This window comes from Rosa chinensis, chromosome 4, assembly GCF_002994745.2.
Source record: "Rosa chinensis cultivar Old Blush chromosome 4, RchiOBHm-V2, whole genome shotgun sequence".
In the NCBI taxonomy this organism is placed as follows: Eukaryota; Viridiplantae; Streptophyta; class Magnoliopsida; order Rosales; family Rosaceae; genus Rosa; species Rosa chinensis.
In genome coordinates, this window is record NC_037091.1 from 39,488,433 (window position 1) to 39,505,826 (window position 17,394).

General features: G+C 37.8%; 1 protein-coding gene and 1 long non-coding RNA gene across 4 annotated transcripts; one reads left to right on the top strand and one right to left on the bottom strand.

The window, feature by feature from the left end:
• Positions 1 to 2,629: 2,629 nt before the first annotated feature.
• Positions 2,630 to 4,298, bottom strand: LOC121052553. 3 transcript variants are annotated; one of them, XR_005809438.1, is made up of 4 exons: positions 4,148 to 4,298; positions 3,802 to 3,898; positions 3,446 to 3,493; positions 2,630 to 2,861 (listed from the first exon to the last, which is right to left on the bottom strand). It is a non-coding gene; the product is annotated as an uncharacterized LOC121052553 (long non-coding RNA). The 3 variants fall into 3 exon arrangements; XR_005809439.1 differs by having other exon boundaries at positions 3,802 to 3,915; XR_005809437.1 differs by lacking the exon at positions 4,148 to 4,298 and having other exon boundaries at positions 3,802 to 4,140.
• Positions 4,299 to 12,162: 7,864 nt separating this feature from the next.
• Positions 12,163 to 15,945, top strand: LOC112199281. Its single transcript, XM_024340319.1, has 6 exons — positions 12,163 to 12,457; positions 12,544 to 14,236; positions 14,678 to 14,759; positions 14,851 to 14,918; positions 15,044 to 15,131; positions 15,223 to 15,945. The coding sequence occupies exons 1-6, from the start codon at positions 12,163 to 12,165 to the stop codon at positions 15,943 to 15,945; spliced, it is 2,949 nt and encodes a 982-aa protein (XP_024196087.1).
• The last annotated feature ends 1,449 nt before the right edge of the window (positions 15,946 to 17,394 follow it).

Consider the following 17,394-nt stretch of genomic DNA (forward strand, 5'->3'; position numbering starts at 1 on the left):
CTTTCGAGCTGAAAGAGATTAATCGAATGGATAACTCTGTGCTTACAGAGTTACAGGAGCAGAGTTATTTCTTCAAACAAGTTCGTTGCAATTTAAAGAGTTGTGCTAGTTTTTAAATCAGATAGTATGATATCTTCAGACCAAGAAAAAAGAAGGGATCATGATATCTGATATGAAAGACATCGTAGATTATTCATTATGAACTTCGATTGTATATTTGACTTTGAATGCATATTTCAATTAGCATATTCTGGCTGGCTGTAACTGACAGAATACAATTTCACTGTCTCTGAAGGTTTATAATGGGGTTCTTTCTTGGTGGCATCCCCTGGTATATTGGAACTTTTATTTTACTTTGTGTGAGGGTGGACTACAGAGAAAAACCTAGATATGTTGCATGCACATTAGCAGTAAGTTTTCCTTCATTTCATTTTACGTGCTAACTGCTAAGTAATGTTTTCTAATCAAATATATCCCTGTATATTTATAACTGTGATTATTTTGTAATGATGGATTTCCAGAAGCAGTTTTCTTTGTTGTTTGCGTTTCCTCATAAGTACAGTTCCATGTTCATGAATTGGCAAATAGCTTCGATCTTCACGTTCTTGAATTTTGCCACCAAGGTTACAGAGTGGTTGTATGCGTATCTAGTTTTTGTTGATATTCTATTCAAACTCAGGATAAGCTTAATGATATAAGGGAATTTTGCATATATTATAGAAACTGGCATTTTGGATTAGAACATAGTGTTGATTATGATTGTTTGGAAAGTTTGTGTTCCAGTCAAGTTTGTTGTAGCGTGCAATTTGCCTGAACTTCTGGTAGTCCTTTAAAATTTGTGTGCTTGCAATATATATTGCAGCTGTATCTGTTCTGCCTGTTTGAAGCTACATACCATTTTAGGGATTTGTTTAATTAGTTCATGGCACCATATTCATATAATAGGACAGTTTAAACCTATCACGCAATGTGCACATCTTGCTACTTATGAGCCTTGTTAGTCGTAAGGGTAATTCTAGGTGCATGTCTGAGGTTTCCTGTTCTCCTCATGTCTGTTTGTGAAAGTAGAAAATGCAGTTGGAGGCATGCAGCCCGTTTTTCTTTAGCTTATCCTGTATTCATCCCTTATCCAGTACTTAAATGTTTTCGTTTGTGAAAGTTGAGTGTATTCGTCTTTCTTGGTTTCTCTAAAGTGAGGTTTTTATACATTTCGTGCCCTAACATGGAACTATATACTTTATTTTCAGTCAATTATTGCAGTGCTAGCTATCACTCGTGGCGTTACAAAGCGAACTCACAACTGGTGAGGATAATATGGACAACAAGCTTGATTCTCTGTTTGTACCTAGAATAGAAGCAGTTGGATGGCTATTGTTAAATTATACATATTGGTTTTTCTGTTGTTGCAAATTCTTGACAGAGTATTGGGTGTTTTGTATCTATAAATATGGTTTTCTGTTTCTCCAAACTTGAAAGCAACATTCACAGTATACTAACTTAGATGAATGTATGGATGATTGATAAATACTAGCTCTTTTGGTACATGCTTGAATTAGAGTACTTCAGTACTTAATATATAGAGCATTATTTTTGTGCAAATATTCCAGGTAAATAATCAATAATGAACGAACAATAGTAAATTAAATTACGTTGTATGAATACGCATGTCGTCAGTCACACAACAAACCACTTATAATCACACAATAGTATCTATAAAATTATGTCGTCACATTAGTACTCACACAACAGAATAAATGGGTATCAGTTGTCCAATGTTAAATCACACAACGGTATAGAAACAATGTGTTGTATGACTTGTGAAGAATTCAACACTGAGCCTCACACATACAACAGTTACTTATGATACCTGTTGTGTGAAGGAACAACCAACAACAGTCGCCATATATTTATGTTGTATGATAAGTTAACCAACAACAGCGTGTACTTACTTCTGTTGTCTGAGTGTTATTTTCTGTTGTGTGAGAAGTTAACCAACAACAGCATGTGCTTACTTCTGTTGTCTGATCACCATCGAAAATGCGCCGCATCCAATTTCTGGCATTGGCATGTGCAGAATTGGTGCAACGGTTATAAGCAATGCGTTGTGTCTATGATATTCAGATAACGGTGTTTCACCGTTGTGTGAGTGTGCTCATCACACAACATCGAGATAGACGACAGACATGGTCCACATCACACAACAGATTTCCACCGTTGTGTGATGCAGTTTTTGTAGTAGTGGTGTAATCCTGAAACCAAATCAGTGTTTTGCTTATATTTGATGTCTAAGAAGAATTTGACATCAGTTATTTACTAGTTTCTGTTTACATATGCATCTTTACATCAATATCTGTAATTAAATCTATTGTTATCTAGTCTTTTGGCATCCCTTTGTAACTTAAATTTTTACTGTAGAAATAATATAACTTTTGTACTTCAAGATGAGATTAATACAACCATTTACATACTAAGAGAGCACTTCTTATTGCTCAGATTAAAAAGAGACTAACAGTAAATTGAGATTAATAAGAAATATGATTTATTAGCATAAAAAAACAGATACAATAAAGAGGGGGACATAAGGCCTTACCTCTTAGTACAAAAAACAAAAACAACTTGCATAATGGGAAGCAATAAAAGTTCAATTGATCAAAATTAAATATCTTGGCTATCGAAATCAAGTTGGTACCCAAGAATTAATATAATTAAAATGTTACATGAATATATAAGCACCCTTGGAATGAGAGAAGAACAGCTCTTCCTTGCACAAAACAGAGCAGAAAATCCTCTTGCAAATCCAACAGAACAGCAACCGCTCCTTGCATTATCCCGTGAAACCAATGCAACAAGTAAAATAATGTCTAAACACATAAGCTTAGGAATAGATGCTGGAAAACAAACATCTAATATTTAATGACCAAAAGTACCATCAAGGCTACCTTGCCAAGGACATTCTTAGCAATTCAAGAAACAAAACAAAAAAAAATGCTTTTGTTAAAGTTCTCAAACTCAGTATGTTAGAGGAAGCTCAATTTCACTCCATAGCATAATTCTTATCGCCTTATTTAGTTAAACCCACAGAAAGAAGTTAGTTAAATTAAAAATGATTAAGAAGCAAGTGTTTAAAACTTATACAAATTACAGATAACATAATAATTTATGGGTATAAATCGTCTATTGATTCAGCAAATCCATATATAACTTGTGGAGAGATCTCTCTGTTAGGAACAACTATTTATGGGTGAAATGTGTTGTCATCAAGTAAGTGTATGCAGTACAGTAACAAGCATAATGCATCATGTATTTCTTTATAACCATGTTTGATCAAGTAATAAAAGGAAAACTAGTGAAGATATTTATCTTCCTTTAACTAACTGATCAGAATTAAAGCTATGTGACCAACTGGTTCTTTGGTTTATGATTTACTTTTAGATTGAAGTTTTACCTCTTCCTCAAAGGTAAACTAGTAATCCGATGAATAGTCCCAACTTCTCTGCAAGAGATAAACACAAGCAACACTAGTATAAGTAGAATGAATGAATTGACGTATGAAAGACGCCCAAGAAATAAATTTAAAAAACTGGAAAAAGATAAAGGCAAACCTTTTCAAAGGTCACTAAGAGAATCAAAATAATAAAAAGAAAAAGAAGAGTCTTGACTTGTCATCTATGAAATTTGTTCAAAACCAAAGGTATTCCTCAGACCCATAAGAGATAGGCTCTTTATCATGAATGGGGTAAATTCAAAATTTCAAATACATAATCCTCTGAGTAAACCTACAAAGAACAGAGAAAATCTGACCCAATAGGATATTGAAAGTGTGAGACAAAGCTTTTGATTGTTCGGATCCAATTAAAAGATGTTTCCGCACCGAACGCCTTCACCTCATGTTGTATATCTGAATTTCAAAAGGCCCTGGGAAATCAAAGAAAACTTGCAGAAACTACGAAAATTCAAACCTTATTATTTCAACAGATGTAATGAATATAAAGAAGAAAGCCTAACTACCGAATTGAAAGAAATTGCAATCGAAGAATGACAGATTTGAGAAAACCAGAATAAAAAAGGCATAGCTTCAAAGAGAGTAAATCTCATATGAATTAAAGAAATTAACAATAGAAAAGGTATAGTAGAAGAGGAAGCTTACATCATCAAGGAGGACGAAGTCCGGGCTGCAGCTTGTGTTGGATTCAATTGTAACCAGAATTTGGTCTTTTGAGAAATTTTTGGCCTTTCATAATTGCAGAGAGAGAGAGAGAGAGAGTGAGAGATAGAAGGGGTAACCGAATGAAGGGAGAGATTGGGGTGACTGCAGTTCAGGTCTTCAGAACGTGGGCAATTTTTTTTTTCGTGAGAAGTTGGAAGTAATTTTAACAAAGGAGCACGCTCCGCTTTTTTAATTATGAGGTTCCCGCAATTCAAAAAAAGAATAACAATATCAAACGCTGGAAGGCCCGATGTCTATGGCCATATTAGAAATCAGAAATAAAAGAATGCGATGTTAAAATATTTTTAACATCAGATTTTGATTAACCTGATGTCAATCAGGTGATGTCTATTAAGAGATTTGTAGCTGTATAGGTTTGTATATTTGCATGCAATATGTCCTTTGTGGGATGCATGTACAGTATTTTTTTTTTTTCCAAGTTTTCACCAATTTGCATTATTGTGTTTTGAACTTCAAATTACCTCTGGTTTTGTTTTTTTAATATTTGTTTTGAGTCAAATTGACTCATAAAATCTGCTCCTTAGGAACCAATAAACTATCTCTGATGGCATGTTGATCAAATAAACTATGTTCACCATTTTTCCTTGGATGTGAGATATAGATAATTCCACTTCTAGTGCTTTGCTTCGGATATGCATTGCGAGAACAAAAAAGCTCGATAAGTTGTTTTAGTAAAAATAATTCTCTTTGCCATCTCTTTTTGTTTAAGTATAATGTATTTGAGAGAGATTGATGAGAGAGATGTGTTCTTATTATTGAGAATAGGAGCCCTATATATAGGGATTACAAAGTGCTAGTTCTAATGTTACAAGGAATACCAATCCGTGTAGGATTGAGAAATCTAGAACCTTCTCTCCTATTGCTACTCCTAGTTTGATAAGGCACACTAAATCGATATTCCTTCAACACTCCCCCTTGTGCCGCTTCAAACTTGATGGTGACGCTTCATCCGTTGCCTCGTTAAAAACCTTGCCAGGTAACAAAAACCCTGTGGGATAAAAATAACCCTGGTCGAAGGACAAAAAGAGCACAACACGTCCTTCACTCTTCGAGATCGAACATGTAGACATCATAACTCCCCCTGATGTCGGTATCTCTCCCTGATTGCTATAATCGTGGGAGTTCGGATAACTTTCTCAATCCGATGCTCTTCACATGTTTCTCGAAGGTGGATTTAGGTAACGACTTAGTGAATAAGTCCGCTATATTATCCTCTGATCGGATTTGATTCACTTCAATCTTTAGAAGTGATTGTTGTTGCTGATTATAAAAGAACTTAGGCGATATATGCTTGGTGTTGTCGCCCTTGATGAAACCTAACTTCATTTGTTCAATACAAGCTGCATTATCCTCATAAATGCATGTAGGTTCATTTGTGGTAGACTTCAAACCACAACTTCCTTGAATGTGTCGAATTACAGACCTTAGCCATACACATTCACGTACAGCTTCATGTAGAGCAATAATCTCTGCATGATTTGAGGAAGTAGCAACAAGGGTCTGTTTTGTAGACCTCCAAGATATCGCAGTGCTTCCCATGGTAAAGACATAACCAGTTTGGGAGCGACCTTTGTGAGGGTCAGAGAGGTACCCTGCATCAGCAAAACCCATCAAGACATCATTGTCGTTTTGATGGAGGGAGATAGGAGAACGCCGGCCACCATGAGCGGTGGCGGCGTCGGCGGCGGCAACATGGCCGGCGGCCATTCCATGGACGGGGGCGTTTTGCCTTTTGGGGTCCAATCCCAATTTTCCGTCATTCCTTTTCTCTCTGTAGGGATAGAAAAGGCCCATATCAATCGTACCTCTTAGGTATCGAAAGATTGTCTTTATACCAATCCAATGGCGGCGTGTTGGCGCAGAGCTATGTCGAGCTAACAAGTTCACTGCGAATGAGATATCCGGTCTTGTGCATTGAGCTAAGTACAATAATGCGCCTATTGCACTCAAATAGGGCACCTCGGCCTCTAATGGTTCTTCGTCCTCATCCCTTGGACGAAACGGATCTTTTCCGGGCTCAAGACTACGGCCGATCATGGGAGTACTCGTAGGCTTTGCTTTATCTTCATTAAAGCGCCTTAGGATTTTCTGAGTATATGCAGACTGATGGATCAAGATTCCATCACTACGGTGCTCGAGTTCTAAACCGAGACAAAACCGTGTTTTCCCAAGATCTTTCATCTCAAATTCGGATTTCAAGTATTTAGCAGTTTCCTTCAACTCATCTAGAGTTCCAATTAGGTTCATGTCATCGACATAAACTGCTACGATTGCAAATCCGGAACTTGTTCTTTTAATGAACACGCATGGGCATATTTCATTGTTAATATATCCCTTCCCAACCAAGTAGTCACTTAGACGGTTATACCACATCCGTCCGGATTGTTTTAATCCATATAGTGAGCGTTTTAATCTTATTGAAAACGCGCTCCGTGGTTTAGAGCCACTTGATTTGGGTAATTGAAGTCCATCTGGAACCTTCATATATATCTCTGAATCTAGATCCCCATAGAGATATGCTGTAACCACATCCATAAGCTGCATGTCAAGTTTTTCGGAAACTACCAAACTGACAAGGTAGCGGAACGTTATAACGTCCATTATGGGAGAATATGTCTCCTCGTAGTCAATTCCAGGGCGTTGTGAGAAACCTTGCGCCACAAGGCGGGCTTTGTATCTAACAACCTCGTTTTTCTCATTACGCTTTCTAACAAAGACCCATTTATGGCCAACAGGCTTTACACTTGGGGGTGTCTGCGTTACAGGCCCAAATACCTGTCTCTTTGTTAGTGAATCCAATTCAACCTGGATTGCATCTTTCCATTTAGGCCAATCCGCTCTTTGTTGACATTCTTCAACAGAGCGAGGTTCGATATCATCATATTCTATAATTCCTTTTGCAATATGATATGCAAATGCATCATCAATCGCCATAGAATTTCTATCCATCATCTCATGTACACTAGTGTAATTTATGGAGATCTCTCTATTCTCTGGAGTTGGTTCTGACATTGGAGCGTCCCCCAATGATGTCTCTTGGACATAACCATAATCCGGAATATTCTCATGAGATGGATTATTTACATCGATGATTAATGGATTATTTTGTGCCGAACTCGCTTTCTTTCTTGGGCGAGAATCCATCGAACCTATGGGCCTCCCGCGCTTCTTGGCGGGAGCCGTGGGCCTAGCCACAACGTCACCATCATTGAGAGATGGGACGTTGGCGCCATGCTCATGCATTCTTGAGTTGGCGTCATGTCCTCTACTTTTAGGGACATCAATCCTTGCAGGCACGTTTGCAGCAGGTATGTGTGATCTCGTCACTTTAGCGATATCAGAAAACGCATCAGGCATCGAATCTGCTACGTTCTGAAGATCGAGAATTCTCCGCACTTCAATTTCTGACTGTGCGGTTCGGGGATCAAGATGAGACAGAGTGGGGACAGACCACAACAATTCCTGTCGTTCCTGTTGAACATTGATGTTCTTATCTCCCCCTAACGACGGGAAGACTGTCTCATCGAAGTGACAATCCGCAAATCTAGCAGTAAAGAGATCGCCTGTTAAGGGTTCTATGTAGCGGATAATCGTTGGAGAATTATATCCAACATAAAGGCCTAATCGTCTTTGAGGACCCATTTTGGTGCGCTGTGGCGGCGCAATAGGCACATAGACTGCACACCCAAATATGCGTAAGTGTGAGACATCAGGCTCATACCCAGTAACCATCTGGGACGCAGAGAAGGGTCGAGTGGCAGTGGGCCTCAGACGAATAAGCACAGCTGCATGCAATATTGCATAGCCCCAAGCAGAAATAGGGAGATTGGTGCGCATCACCAATGCTCGAGCAACCATTTGTAGTCGTTTAATGGTGGCTTCTGCGAGACCATTTTGGGTATGAACATGAGGAACAGGATGTTCAACATCAATCCCAATGGACATGCAATAATCATCAAAAGTCTTTGATGTAAACGCCCCAGCACTGTCTAATCTTATAGACTTAATGGGATGATCAGGGTGGTGAGCCCGTAACTTAATTATTTGTGCTAGGAGTTTAGCAAATGCAGCGTTCCTTGTGGACAATAGCATGACATGTGACCAGCGTGTCGATGCATCAACCAATACCATAAAATATCTAAATGGTCCGCATGGTGGTTGAATAGGTCCACAAATATCACCTTGGATTCTTTGCAAGAATGGTATATTTTCTTTGGTGTCCTTTGCATAGGATGGTCTCGATCCTAACTTTGCTAAAGAGCAGGCTTTGCAGAACGAATGATGGGCTTTGGAAACAACCAATGAGGATTTTGGTTGAGCCATGAAGTCACAATGGACCTTAGAAGTAAAAATGGGAGTCAAGGGAGCAGGGGTGGCGTCAAAGCCACCCTTGGGCCGCAGGGGGATGGCGGCGCCGACCGGGGATGGCCGGACTTGAGGGGGAAAGGCACCGTGAGGCGCAGGTGCTCCTCCTTGATCCAAATTTCGAGTTTTACTTCCTTTTGTTCTGAAAAAGGGATGTCCGTGTGAAGTCTTTAAGATACGGATCATCATGTCACGACCTGGGTGTCCCAAACGGTCGTGCCAAAGCCTATATGTGTCGGAATCCCATAAATCATCTCTCATGACATGGTTGGATTCAATGATTCGAATAGTGGTTGCATACAACCCACTAGATCGACACATAAGTTTCTCTAATACTCGTTTATTTCCGTAGTCATTAGAGGTGATGCAAAGGAACTCTTGTCCATTCTCACAATGCGTTTCCGCATGAAAACCATTGGCTCTTATATCTTTAAAATAATAAAGTTCGAAAAACATGTCTACGACATGAGATAAAATAAATCGATACTTTATTAATAATATCCAATGATGACACCAAAGTTTCGTGACCATAATCTGATCCAATATAAAAATCAAATCGTAGACAAATCGTAGTCACTCTATCCGTTCGGTAATTTCTCTTGAGTACGCCTAGAGGGAAAGAGTTAATACAATAAGTCATTTTATTGATTTAAGGCATAATTTCCATGACATAATTCTTGGAAAAATAAAAGACTATTCTAAATAAAAATCTGCGGCATGTTGTCTTCATCGCCAGATTTAAAGTCTTTGTGAACTCGATGTCTGGATCACCATAATGCGACTACCTTCGTAGGTACATTGCAAATTCAGGTCCATTGATCAGACGTTCCATATCAGAAATAGACACCATAAAGAGGATTCTCCCTTGATTGAGGCGCATTGGCGCAATATGCATAGTCCCTAGGACTGGTGGCGTTGGAAAGTGGTGCCCATGGCCAACGTTGGCTCCATGGTTTCCAACCCTATTTCCCTCAAAATCACGCCTCCTACGGTCGTGGGATTGTCGCCTTGAGCGATTACCTTCTTGAGCATTTCGATCGTATGGATCATGACGTCGATGGCGACTTTCTCTAGCCATAGGACGATGCTCTTGATAGCTATCTTGAAGCCTATCAATTTCTCTTTTCACAAGTTCATTGCCATGTCTTTCAGCAGTGGCCATAGCTGCAATAAGCTGTTGGAAACTTGTGATCCGTCTTGCATTTACATGAGTCCGGAATAAGTCAGAGGACCTCATAGCATAGACGGGGAAGGTATTGAGGGTTTTCTCAATCAATTGGTCTTCTGTGATTGTTTTTCCACAGAGACGCATCATTGCTCTGATGCTGAGAGCTTCCGAATAAAATTGCATGACAGTGTCAAATTCAGAAAAGCGAAGATGTTTCCATTCTGCTTCTGTATTCGGAAGTATGGAGTCACGAACATTGCCATATCGTTCGCGAAGTGCATGCCAAAGCTTTATGGCGCTATCCTCAATTATGAACTCAAACTGTAGGTCACTATCCATGTGACGTTTCATGAAGGCAAGTGCCTTGGAATTATCTTTCTCAGTTTGAGGGTCTGGAGCTGTTTCTATAGGACAAAGCTCTTGGATTGTATGCAATAAATCACGGGCAATGAGGTGGATCTCGACATCAGTGACCCAAATTAAGTACCTTTTGCCTGCATAATCCAATGGAACAAAATCGAGTTTGTTTGTGTTTGACATCCTGAAAGATGAAACAAAAACAAGTTAGTTTCGGAGTCAATGCTTCCACGAAAACTAAATAAGATTTCCGAGCTATGCTACCAAGAAATCGATTTCCAAGAATAATTGGATTAGACCGAAACAATGATGTTTATATGGTCGTTAATCGATGCTTACGGACGCTCTTAGTCCGAAGTCTTACGAACGCTCTTAGTTCGTTAATTGCGTGAATCCCCACGATTCCGCTTTTCAAGAATCGAACCCACGTTATAAGAAAGGTGGGATGTAGAAGAAGGGAGGTTTTCAAGTCCCCGAGAAAAGAAGAAATATTTAAATTTCGAATTATAGGAACTTCAAAACTTACTCTTTTGAATACTTACTTGTTGAAAATTCGGAGCAGATTCTGTTCTGAGCAGCTTGTACTTCGATTGGTGTACAGATCTCAATATAACTCCGATAAGGCTGAAATTCGGAGGTTGGATGGAAGAGACAGAGACGAACAACTTTTATGAAGAAAGTTTTTCGATCTGAGCTTCCGAACTAGACGTTTCGAGGCTTGCAAGAAGACGAATGTGCACAGGAACGGGAAAAAGATGCAGTGGGTGTGCGTTGGCTTGTTTGCGCAGCAGGGATGCTTCGGTGGCAGCAGGCTGGAACGCAGGGCTGCAGGGAGGGGGCAGCAGGGGCTTCTGTGCAAGGTTGCAAGCACACGGGTGCTCGGGCTGCAGCGAAGGCTCGGCTAGCTCGGGCTAGGGGCTGCTTTGTGAATGAGTTTTGGTTTTCTGTTTTGTGGTTAGAGTCGTGCTGATAATGTGTTTAAGTATAATGTATTTGAGAGAGATTGATGAGAGAGATGTGTTCTTATTATTAAGAATAGGAGCCCTATATATAGGGATTACAAAGTGCTAGTTCTAATGTTACAAGGAATACCAATCCGTGTAGGATTGAGAAATCTAGAACCTTCTCTCCTATTGCTACTCCTAGTTTGATAAGGCACACTAAATCGATATTCCTTCAACACTTTTGTATTTTTGATATGAACTCTTTTTGTTTCCTTATTATCTTCTTTCTTTTTGTCTGTTAGCACATCTAGAACTGTCAATATATGGGGTCTTGTTGTGACTTTGATTCTTATGGAGCTAATTGAATAGCTCGATTCAATGATTGGTATAGCAGGGACCTCAGGGTATATATTTATGGGCAGTCAAGCACTAAACACCTTTCATAATGGAGACTAAATCAGTAAATCCTTATCATAATGTACCTTGGAAAACAATAATCCGTATATGTACAACTATTATAGCAATAGACATCGCTTAACAATGATTGAGTGTTGTACTATGTTTACTAGACTAGAACATATCTTTCTATTCCTATTCCCTATTCTACAAGAAGTATGATCAAGTGCATTAAAACAAAAAGATATTACTGTAATATCATTAACTTGTCCAATTTGTGCAGCTTTCAACTACTGAATAGGAGCGAACAAGTCTCAATATCCAATTTACAAAAGAAGTCTTAAGAAGGAAAGACTTCTTTTGTTATTTCTTATTACAAACTTTTTTTATGGTTATCAAACATAGATATGCTCTATCTTATATTAAAATATACTTAAACATAGATATATAGTACTTCTTGGCTAGTATAATCAAAGCAAGATGGTCCTTTATTGAATAGCTTTCTGTTGAAATTTAGTTGTTATAACTTAGTTTACTGTCTCTTTTCTAATATTTGCTAGAGTTAGTCTGTATCGTTGATGGATAGAAGTTGGATTCAGTTACCCACTAGGGGAAGGAGAGAATATATCAATGGGGTGAAACAATTCATGAATTTCGCAATTGCCCACATGAAGCCAGGGTCTGATTTGATACCTTGTCCGTGCATGGATTGCAATAATTTTCGTAAATATAGCCCAGACCAAGTTGAGGATCATTTATATGCAAATGGAATGGCTAAGGATTACACTAAGTGGACAGATCATGGAGAAAATGATGATGATTTTGAACTAGAAGATGATATTTTGGAATCTGAAAATGAAGAGGATGTTGATGATGTAGTTGAAATGTTAAATGATTTCCAAGCTCATGATGATAGGGAATCTCAAGAACATGTCCCTATTATGGAAGAAAATAAGTTTAGACGATTGATGAGGGATGCAGAGCAAGAATTATATCCTGGTTGTCGAAAATTCTCTAAATTATCCTTTACTGTAAAGCTGCTTCATTTAAAGATAATTTTCGTGGTAGCAACAAGTTCTTTTCAGCGTTGCTTGAGTTAGTGAAAGAGGCATTACCTGATGGAAATACATGTCCTAGATCTCATTATGAATCAAAGAAGATTATACGAGACTTGGGTCTTAGTTATGACAAGATCCATGCATGTAAAAATGATTGTGTACTCTTTTGGGAGGAGTATGAAGATAAATTGGAGTGTCCAATATGTCAGGAACCTAGGTACTCTTTTGACAATGGCAAGAAGAAGATTCCCCAGAAAATCTTGAGATACTTTCCCTTAACTCCAAGGCTGCAAAGATTGTTTATATCAAAGAAAACAGCTGTAGATATGAAATGGCACAAGGATAAACGACCAGATGATGAGTATATGAGGCATCCTGCTGATTCTCAAGTGTGGAAGGACTTTGATCTAAAGCATGAGTCATTTGCCATGGATTCTCGCAATGTTAGGCTTGGATTATCAACTGATGGTTTTAATCCATTTGGTAATTTAAGTACCTCTTATAGCATGTGGCCTGTTTTTCTTGTTCCATACAATCTTCCGCCGTGGAAATGCATGAAAGATCCATACTTCATGATGTCATTACTTATTCCTGGACCAAGAGCTCCTGGAAATGACATTGACGTGTTTCTACAACCATTAATCAAAGAATTGAAGCAATTATGGGAGGTTGGGGTTGATACATATGATGCTGGTTCTGGACACAATTTCCGTTTAAGAGCTGCACTATTGTGGACAATAAACGACTTTCCTGCATATGCAAATTTGTCTGGATGGAGTACCAAAGGAAAAATGGCGTGTCCTACTTGCAATGACCAGAGACCTCATCAATGGTTGAACAGTTGGCAAAAAACTATATATTATGATCACCGTCGTTTTCTGCCACAAAATCACAGATTCAGAAAAAATTTGGAGTTTAATAGTAAAGTTGAGAAGAGATTAAAACCTGCTTTATTATCAGGGGATGATGTGGTTTGCCAATTGACTCATGTTTCACAACCGTGTTTTGGAAAGGGGAAGAAGAGGAAGCGTTGTGCTGATCATTTGAATTGGACAAAACGAAGCATTTTCTTTGACTTACCCTATTGGCACACACTCAAGCTACGCCACAACCTTGATGTAATGCACATAGAAAAAAATATTTGTGATAATATTTTGGGTACATTGATGGACACTGAAGGTAAGACGAAGGACTCATATAAGACTCGTCTTGATATGGAAGAGATGGGCATCAAGTCCGATTTACACCCCAAATGTATTGATGGTGTGATTAAGTTTAGACCAGCATATTACACTTTTAATATAGATGAGAGGAAAGGTTTTTGTGAGTTCTGTAGTTGTACGAAACTTCCAGATGGCATGGCTTCAAATATCTCTAATTGTGTGAACATTGCTGATTCTAAGATTTATGGTTTGAAAAGTCACGATTGCCACATTATATTGCAGCGACTTCTTCCTGTAGCCTTGCGTGGGTACTTGTCTAAAGATGTTCGTGAGGTCATTATTAAATTATGTTTATTCTTTAAGGAGTTGACTTCCAAGACTTTGAGATTGGATGTTTTGGAAAGGCTGGATAAGGATATTGTCGTACTCCTATGCAAGTTAGAGTTGAACTTCCCACCCTCATTTTTCAACATTATGACTCATTTGCCAATTCACTTGGCTTATGAGGCCATACTTGCTGGACCAGTACAATATCGATGGATGTTTCCATTTGAGAGGTAATATTTAAAACTATTAATTTCTTATGTGGTTGTGTGGATGCATTTATTTCTTTTTGGCATGTGCTGATGCTTCTATATTTGTGGTTTGTGCTTATGCATATATTTGTGGTTGTGGTGGTGCATTTAATTTTTTTTTTCTTTGGTATGTACTGATGCTTCTATATTTGGGGTTGTGCTGATGCATATATTTTTCTTTATTGTGCTGATGCACTTGTTTCTTTTGTTGTACTGGTGCTAAAAAAACTATCAATTTATTGAGAATGTTGGTTCATTGCTTCACTAGATCTGCATCATTTTCAATTTGTTTTGGATAAGAAAATTTGTCTTATTTTACCTCATTAATCTCTATTTGTAACATAATTGGATTACTTTATGTATACATAGTTTGGTATTAATTGTATATTTATATTTCTTTGCAGAAAAATGCATAACTTAAAGGATTATTGCAGAAACAAAGCCCACCCTGAAGGATCAATTGCGGAAGGTTATTGTGATTGTGAATGCCTGCATTTTGCTCCATGTACTTTCGTGATGTTGAGACAAAGTTTAACCAAGTAGACAGGAACCATGATGTAAGTGAGAGAAGAATGGGTTTATCTATTTTCACACAGAATGTTAAGTTGTTAAAGGGGGCAGTTGATGATGTTCTTAGCCTAACTGACTTTGCAAGGATTCGATGGTATGTGCTGAATAATTGTGATGAAGTACTGCCATATATAAGGTACATGAGCTGCTGTAATGTATCTGTGTATTCTTAATAGGCAATAATTTGACCAAGTTCTGAATATTTTGTTTTCCATGCAGGGAACATAAAGCAGAACTTGAGAGGCAAAATATTCCAAACATAGAAAAAGAACAACAACAGAAATTTCATAAATGGTTTTTGCGACGTGTGAGTGATGAATATTTTAGCATATATAATTCCAAACTATACTTGTGTATTTTTCATTGCTCACTCTAATTTTGGTAAGTTGTGTATATAGGTTCAACAGATGCAAGTTGAGGGTTCAACAGAAGATGTTGAATCCTTACTATACTTGGCCAGTGGACCTCAACGTGAAGTGGCACGATATAGTGGGTGTATCATCAATGGCATAAGGTTTCATACTCAGAAACGCGATGCAAATAAAAAAACTCAAAACTATGGAGTGGTAGTCAAAGGAGAGCATCGTGGTAAAAGTATCGACTTTTATGGTGTTTTGAAAGATATAATTGTGTTATCATACCTTGGAAATAATCAAGTGATCGTTTTCAAATGTGATTGGCCGGATCTCAATGCAAGAAGGGGAATTCAAGTTGATGAGAACCAGTTTACAAGTGTTAATTTTACCAAAAAATGGTATATGAATGATCCATTTGCATTGGCATGTCAAACACAGCAAGTATACTATTTGAAAGATACAAAGCATGGTAGTAATTGGCGTGTTGTAGAAAGGTCGCAGCCTAGAGGGATGTATGATTTTACAGAAAAAGAAACTGAAGTGGGTGATTCATTAGAGGAGGTCGAAGATCCATATCAGCAAGAGTCACATGGGTATGTCGATTCAGTTGAAGTTGATGTTGGAGAGACGTCATTACATAGAGATGACATGGATATGATCGTTGTTGATTTGAATGCTAAAGATAGTGATGCAGAAGATGGCGACTTTAATGATGAAGATAATGAGTTGATGTCTTATGATGATATCGAGGATGACTCTACGTGATAGAATCCATGCATATTCTATTCCACAATTTTATATTGTCATGATTTTATCATATGTATGTCAATGTCATACAAAGCTTGGGTTTTCAATTCTAACTTCCAAGTTCATTTTGAAACTAGTTCATTAGTTTGTTTAATGCATAGGATAAATATATTTATTTTGTTGTATAAGGTAAGCATTAAAACAATTACTTCAAGAGATTTAGCGTCATGCTAATAGCTCTTTTTTTTCATGACAGGTTGTGTGCATATATATATATATATATATATATATATATATATCATTATGGCTAATGGTAGACAAGGTCCAAGGTTTCTACATCAATTGCGGACAAAAGCACTGCCACAGCACCAAATTCGATCATCTACTCAAAAGATTTCAAAGCTTGCAAAGTCTTTAAGTAAGCCTACAACACCAGCACAAGCACCGGCAGCCCCATTGCACTCATCAGTAGAGTAGATTATCACTTCCATTCCTACTCATGTTCCAAAACATCATTGTCCACCTCAAGTTCAATCATCACCACTTATGCGAATGCTAAGATCAGCTTCTGTTAAGCAAGGGTCAACTTCTATTAACCAAGGATCAACTTCTATTCAACAAGAATCAACTTCAACTGCAAATGCCACACAGCCTACTCAAGTTGCTTGTTCCCCCACGGTAGAAGAGGTCACTAATACTAATAGTAAGTAATGAAACAAATTGTACATAATATGATTAGTAAGTAAAACAAAAATAATTTGTCAACTGAGCTTTGATAATTTAATGGTATAAATGTATTTTAAATTATTGCTTTATATGATCAGTTTGATAATTTATGTAGGCGGTGCAGTTCGCAAGAAAGTACGTGGTGAGACTCAATGTCTTGAGCTATCCAAGAGGAAGCGTGATGGTGTTCAACTTGATATTGATATTCCAAAGCATACTATGAGAGCTGTAGGAACAAATTGTCAATTCTACATTACTAGTATGGGGTGCTTTGTTCGAAAAAATGTTCCATTGCAAATTAAGAAGTGGTCTGAGCTCTCAAGAGAAGATGTTGCTTTGCTAATTCGTCATGCCCGTGTAAGTACACCATTCCATTTTCTTCAAATATACTAGACCTAAATTATGTACAACAAATTATAGTCTATTACATGAAATCTGCCTTGTTTGCTAATATGTCATCATCATATGATATTAGGAAAAATTCAAGTTGAGCAATGAGTCTCATGTGGATGAGGCAATTGAGAAACATATGATGAGATATTTTACCACTTGGCGCTATAATTTGCGTAAGAAATTTCTGAAATATGACTCAATAGAGGAAGCTGTAGAAAATCGACCTGAAGATGTGGAAGAGGAAGATTGGAACTATTTGATTGCAAATCTATGGCAAGATGGAAAGTGGCTGGTTAGAATTCTTTCAATGTTTATTTTTTAAGGCCAATTAGTAATTTTTTTTCATCT